The sequence below is a fragment of the Poecilia reticulata genome, linkage group LG20 (assembly GCF_000633615.1).
Source record: "Poecilia reticulata strain Guanapo linkage group LG20, Guppy_female_1.0+MT, whole genome shotgun sequence".
NCBI classification, from domain to species: domain Eukaryota; kingdom Metazoa; phylum Chordata; class Actinopteri; order Cyprinodontiformes; family Poeciliidae; genus Poecilia; species Poecilia reticulata.
This window is the reverse complement of record NC_024350.1, coordinates 25,347,899-25,354,786: the sequence shown is the minus strand read 5'-3', so window position 1 is coordinate 25,354,786 and position 6,888 is coordinate 25,347,899. Positions and strand designations below refer to the sequence as shown.

The following is a 6,888-nucleotide window of genomic DNA, read 5'->3' as shown; positions in this document are numbered from 1 at the left end:
AATTAATGTTTCAAATAAACCTAAAAAACTCTCAGTAATAAAGAACTTACTTAATAACATCACTTCAACATAAAACAATCTCATTTCACAGAACTATGCTACTTATATACTTGGTATTTTTTTGTTTTGTTCAGAAAAACTGAGCAACATTAGCTCCATAGGTAGCCATTCTGCATAAATAAGCAGCTGAAAGTAAAACTATAGACTCACCAGAGAAAACCTGGAACAGAATCATTCAGTTAAAAAATAAACAGATTTCTTTCATATAACAGCAGCAGTAGAGAGTAGAGACTTCTCTTCTTCTGCTGAAACGTGCTTAGTCTACATAATCCGCCATTTCTCTCCCTTATGCCTTACTCTTCTTCTTTACCGACACAGGAGACATTTGGGTCTAGTGCCCTCTACAGGACATCCTAAGAACTAATATARCAACACATTAAACATACAGACAGACCAGCGTGGTTTATGGGGGTTACACCAGTAAAAACTTGGCATAAGATCAATATTTGAGTCTTGTTTCTTTAAAATATACAAATATATTGTAAAGTTATTGGGTGAATATCAGTGCAGCTCATTCATCCTCTTGGTGTTTCTCTGGCTCAGGTTACTTCAGCTCCTCCAGCCCTCCCTCCCTCCCAGGTCCAACAGGGTGGAGACTTTAACTTGATCCGAACGCCATCAGGGTCAACCTCCAGTTGTAGAGGGGTGAGCTGGTCCTTCTGCCTTCTCGCCGTCTCTTCTCTATCCCACTGCCTCAGCCCTCAGGCTGTGGTTCTCGGTTCTTTACCACCACTAACTTCCACAGATTCTRCAGGGTTTTTATCTCCCTTCATCTCTTCTTTCATTTTCATTTGGATCATTGAATTCAAGCAACCAACTGACCAGACAGTTCAAAGACCAACCAGCCAGCAAGAATGACGGACAAACCGGTGCTGCCAGCAGGAGGCGGAGATGATGCCGGCGGCATCATGGCGCTGCTGGAGCGTGTGGCGGGCCTCATGGACAACGTCCAGGCCACACAGCAGCGCATGGAGGAGCGTCAGCTGGAGCTGGAGAACACRGTGAAAACCATCCAGGCCGACGTCGTCAAACTCACCAACGATCACGCAAACACCAGCTCCACGGTCAGCCGGCTGCTGGAGAAGACCCGCAAGGTCAGCTGCCACATCAAGGATGTCAGGGTGCGGGTGGAGAACCAGAACCTCAGGGTGAAGAAGGTGGAGGCCACGCAGGGAGACCTGCTCGCCAAGAACAAGTTCAGGGTGGTCATCTACCAGGTGAGGACTAACATTTACAATGATTCTGATGTTTGTTGGCTCTGGAGAAACGTCTGAAACTGTTTTGCATAGTAATGATCGCATCGTGTGCAGCTTAATGTCAGCTGCATGGAAAACAACCAACAGATTCAAGAGACATGGCTGAATTTGAACAAAAACATGATGCATAAATTCAGCTGCTACAGTCCTGACTGACCCAATCAGACGACCGTATTGGAGCRTCGACGATCGGATCGAACAGGAAACTGTCCTGTTCAAACACTGAAAACGATTCAAACTGCTTTTAGAAACTCACAGCAGCAGARGGTCCAAAATCACCTTAATCATGTTAACAAGACGAGAATAATTCATTTAAGGRATATAAATACAGAAGAATTTTCCATTCAGTGAAAGCTGAAGAAACTAATAATAGTAATTTTATTAATACCAAAGTTTGTTTCATCAGAATTTWATTTAATCTCTACAGTTTTAGAAAAGGTTTTGGTAAATTTATCCTTGTTTTCATGTCTCTTTTAATCCAAATCTGAGTTTATTTAATATGAATGTTGGAGGTCAAATGTCATCAGGCCTCGTTTTACTCCTCAGGCCTTCGCAGTCAGCAGCTGCCAACATGACGGCGTCTCAGTTATTTTAGTTCTGCAGAGACGTCAACCTGCTGAAGGGCCACAGATCTGAGCTTTAATGAGTTTATTGGAGAAATAAAACATTTTGGCTGCTTTAAATCAATCAGCTGCGTTTTGAWACATTCATTGGGAGAATGTTGCATTTCTCTGAATGAAACAGGGAAATAACAGCAGTGTGAGGTTTGGATGAATTACAGCCGTTTAGTTTTGGTTACCTGCACAATAAAAGCTCCAAATACTTTTCTATAATTACTTTATTTTCCTTTYATTAAGCCTTTCCCATAGAAAAGAGCTTATTTCCAGTCATGCATGTAAAGTAAGACCTGCAGAAATTCATTTGACATTCAGAGACTTTCCTGCATCCCTACATCATGTCTCAGGAGTCGGTAGCCAAATATAAATGTCCCACAGCTACAGTTCAAACTGAGCAGCATGTGTTGAGTCCAGAGCTGCTGTAGWTAAATGACTGAGCCAGCTGAGAGCTGAGCGCCGAGTTATTCTGAGTCTGAGCCTCCACCATCTCCTAATATAGCGCTCTGCTAATCTTTGGCCAATCAATGTTTCTGAGCTGCTACCTGCTCCGATGGCAGATCAAGATGAACCAATTAGGRAAAGTTTTYATGCATTTGCTTRGATTAAAATTTCTTGAYATAGATTTAGCAAGATAGATTTGGTCCTCTGAGTTAAATGACCATTTCCCTCTTATAGCATAGAGTCAGTGAACACTATGCTACGAAACATGCTTGTTTCATTTGTTCTTGACTAAATCTTACTTAATTCTTCATCTTCCTTCATGATGCACATTGTTGTTGGTTTTCTTTGGACAATAAGCTAACAGTAATCCAGCCCTCCAGTTGCAGATGTCCCAACTTTGCTAGCTGCCAGCTGGTTAGCAGCTGAAGCTAGGTGTTGGCTGACCGTGCAGCTCGGTTACGGCAGGCAGGAAATGTCAGCCTATCAGGTGTCATGAGGCCCCAGTGATGCATGAAATCAAAGATGCTGATTCTCCCATTAACATKATTCCAATTTACTGGTTTGTGACATTTCACTTAGTCATTATTCCAATAATATTTACAAAGAAACTTCCTATTCCTGGACTCACAGAACAGATGATCCATGATCTCAGTGGGTTTTTCCTGACGGGTCCATTTGGTTGAACAGGCCTGGAAGATTTATGGCCCTGAAAGTTYATCTGTCCATCTGTCCATGTCACATTTGGCTGCATCAACCGTTTAGTTTGGGTATTTAGGGATTTTTGTTGGATAGTTTAGGATCAGAAAGGTCATTGTGATGCTAACTAACATGGTTGATCCAAACATTTAGTCTGTTTACTGGCCAGCAGAGTTCAGTCGCCTTTCCACTGGTCCCAGTATGAATGACTGAGGTCTGTTKAATCATGAGTCAGAGTCAGTTTGCTGCTCATTCTTCAACATTTTTCTGAAACCTGACCTGTTAGCGACAGTTGCGCGCTGTGATGCAGCTGGAAGCTGCAGCTCTGACATGTTTAGCTTCCTGCAGCCTGGCGCTGAGCTCCAGAAACAGGTGCTGCGGTTTATTTCTGGAGGCAGGATCAAGACCTGCACACTCACCCCCCAAGTCTGGATGACACATTGTGACCAGCGACAGATTTAAACCTGACATCATCATTAAGAGAAGAAAAGTTAGTGCATAGATCCGTCCTGCAACATCTAGATGCTGATATTTGATCTGTTACTGTTTCTCAGGGTGACCAGGAAGTTAAAGCGATCACACCAGGTAACGAGCCGGCAGAGACCGGCGGTGCAGCTGCAGCAAGGCCTGAGGTGGAACCAGACAAGTTTGAGCTTCCTCCAGAGTCGGACGAGGAGTACATGGTTGTGGAGGAAGCAGACTCCTCATCAGCCGGTCGGATGAAGAAGACAGGCTTGACACGCATCGAGAGCTTCAAAGCCACCTTCTCCAAGGAGAACATGAGCAAAACCCGCGAGAACCTGGGCACCAAAGTCAACAAATTCGGCGAGCGAATCGTAACGGCCGAAAGGCGCGAGAAGATCCGCCAGTCTGGAGAGAAGCTGAAGCAGTCAGGCGAGAAGCTGAAGGAGACCTTCACCAAGACGGTCCCRGCGAAGCTGAACCTGAAGAAAGAGAGGACTGTGGCTGAGGGTCAGGAAGGAGCAGAGGGAGCTGCAGAGGCTGCCGTTCCAGTTCCTCCTCCTAAAGGCCGTAAGAGCAGCCCAGCAGCAGCCCGGGCGGCTGAAGACGAGGCCAAGGCRGCCGAGTCTGAGGTACCCATGTACGACATGAAGCAGCTGTCATAAACAGGACAGGTGGCCAGTTTTCTTGGACCTGAGACCACAGAGAGAGCATGATGTGGTGTCTGAGGAGGAAGTTCTCTGATTGACATGCAGATGGAATCACCTCAACATGACTGAACATTGAGACAAGAACAGATTCCTGGAATCACTGGGATGTTTGATGCTGAGTGTTTTCAGAACATCCAGCATCACGTTTCTGTTTGTGTTACTGTGTCTGATTGAAATGTGTTAGGAGTTTATCACAAGCTGCTGCTGCTGATTTGCATGTTGAAGTTGAAATGTTGGACGGAATGAGTTTGTGGAACGTTTTGTTCTTAAATATGTTGAAAAWKRRGRAAARKWAARKWAAAWKRARKKRAWTTYYTTKKTTKGRAAWWAAARRMMARRMMRGRWKKTTTKSYYCYKSMRRRRMYTTWRTAGATTTTCATATTTGTCCAGAAAGATGAAAGATGATGCAGAAAATGAACAAAACACCCAGATTACAGTTTGTACAATCAGATTTGAACTGATCCCTCTAACTCSTGGTTTTATTTTTATTAATGCTGCATTACAAAGTATAAATCTTTGCATTTTTATTGATTATGTATGTAGAAATGTAGCTTCCTTCACTTTGGTTCTGATCATAATTACATTTTCTTTTCATAATGTAGGCGGTAGATTTGAAGAATTAAAGCCTTTGTGTTTCCATAACTGTGTACTGTAGTCTTACAGATAAAAATATTCCACTTGAAGACGATAAGAATAAAATCTAACTTGTCCAGTTTTGAAGGAAAGTGACTGAACAGTGAGGGGAAGTGAGCTAAAGGCAAATAAAGCACTGAGGTTTTGTTGTGTTTTTGTTTTATTCTTTGAATATTTAACCAATGATGGTGTTTTATTGTGAATATAATATATTTACACCCTTGGTAAATTATGAATTAACTGTGATTAACATTAATTTTGATCAATTTCAGTAACGCTGGTCTGGGCAACTGTTAGACCTTTAAATAAATCACTTCAATAAAACTCATCCAACATCATRAAGCTGACAGAATCTCACAACGTGACGCACAGATAAGAGGAAACGAGAATTATTCACATCATGAATATAAAACTCCAGAGGATTTTTATATTTTACCTTCAGAAACAATGAAAATAATRATTTCATTAGTTTCTTCCTCCAACTGAAGAAACCATCAYTGACTCACTGAGCTGTTTGCAGCAGCAGCAGATAAAATCAGCAGAGCTGCACAAAAATATGCAGAAAACATCTAAAATATAAAAACATCCAGAAACATCAGGATGGAGCAAAATGCAGCCGACTGAATTTAAATTTATTCATATTTCTTGGTTACAAGTTGAAAACAAATCAAAGGGAAAAAAATTACAGTTTGATCAAGTTCAGAACAAATTAAACCACTAAATGGAGCTTAGATTGAATTTCATTATAATTTACCCAAAGAGACAAACAATAAATGTCAAGACAGGATAAAAGAAATTGTATCAATCAAATTTTATTTGTGTAGCACATTTCAGCAGCAAGGCATTTCAAAGTGCTTTAATTAAAATAAAAACAAGTGACACTGAATAAACTGTGAGAAAGAGATTTAAAAAAAAAAAAGATAAAAAATATAAAAACATTAAAACCCTTTTAGGACTTCAGTTAAATGTTGTTAAACTGGGACGTTTTCCGAGGGACTTTATATCATTAAACCGGAAACAATGAAAAAAGAAATAAAAAGAAATAAATAGATAAAAAGTAAAGATTGTTAGGTATTTTCTGAAACCTACATGGAAAAAGAGAACCACAGACAACGTATATGAGTTTTTAACCAAACTTCTGCAGAAGGAGAAAGCACAGTGAACTGCTCCTCCAAGCCGCTCACCATGTGTTCTGAAAATCTTTGGGAACAGCTAGTCTTTTATTATCAAACTTCAAAGAGGGAGGATAGGCAAGATAGACAGCAGAGGAAACAGCAGAGGTCGTAAAACATCATACCCAAACACAGCAAAGGTTGTAAAACAATTTAACATCTGACCTACGATCTGAGCCCGGTTCAAATCTCGGTCAAACTGTTTCACATGAAGATGAACAGACAGCTGTGACCCCCAGGTTAGTTCATACACACACTAAAGAAGAGAACACTTTAAACTGACTAACATTAGACTGAATATGAACTAAAGTAACAACAAAATGATAATACCAAAAAATCCCTATCAAAGATAAAAACATTAAAAACATCAAAGACATCAAAACCCACTCTAACCCTATTTTAGCCGTAAGTAACTCTAAACAGGTGGGTTTTAAGTTGAGATGTAACAAAATCTTTCAGTTCAGAATCATCATGATCCAGTCAGAGTCTCTTTAGACTCAAACTGCTGCAGCGTCTGAGGATCAGCAGGAAACAGAGACGATTCTCTTCTTTAGTTAATCACCAAAACCTGCAGAGAGAAGAAAGAATCAGAGATCAGATCAGTAAGTTTCCAGCTTCTCTCCAGCAGCAGCAGTCAGTGACGCAGCACATCCAGTAGAAAGAGCAGCAGGGCCTTCAGTCGTGTTCAGAGCAGCTTCCTCTCAGCTCTCATCTTAACGTGTTGCAGTGAACACACTGAGCTCCAAGCTCACACACCTACACACACTTTCAGCATCCAGTCTGCTTCCTCTGCAGGTTCCACTCAAGTCCACAGTGGAAACAAACTGCTGAGAGCCTGAAG

General features: G+C 41.3%; 2 protein-coding genes across 2 annotated transcripts in view; one reads left to right on the top strand and one right to left on the bottom strand.

The window, feature by feature from the left end:
• The first annotated feature begins 687 nt into the window (after positions 1-687).
• On the top strand, positions 688-4,518 carry cavin4b (caveolae associated protein 4b). Its single transcript, XM_008396861.2, has 2 exons — positions 688-1,277; positions 3,625-4,518. The coding sequence occupies exons 1-2, from the start codon at positions 915-917 to the stop codon at positions 4,195-4,197; spliced, it is 936 nt and encodes a 311-aa protein (XP_008395083.1). The 5' UTR covers positions 688-914; the 3' UTR covers positions 4,198-4,518.
• Positions 4,519-6,601: 2,083 nt separating this feature from the next.
• Positions 6,602-6,888, bottom strand: part of LOC103457023 (protein NLRC3-like) — an 8,541-nt gene continuing 8,254 nt past the window's right edge. The window contains exon 4 of the mRNA XM_008396930.1: positions 6,602-6,615. Within this exon, the coding sequence (XP_008395152.1) occupies positions 6,602-6,615 (14 nt within the window). The remainder of the gene's footprint in view (positions 6,616-6,888) is intronic.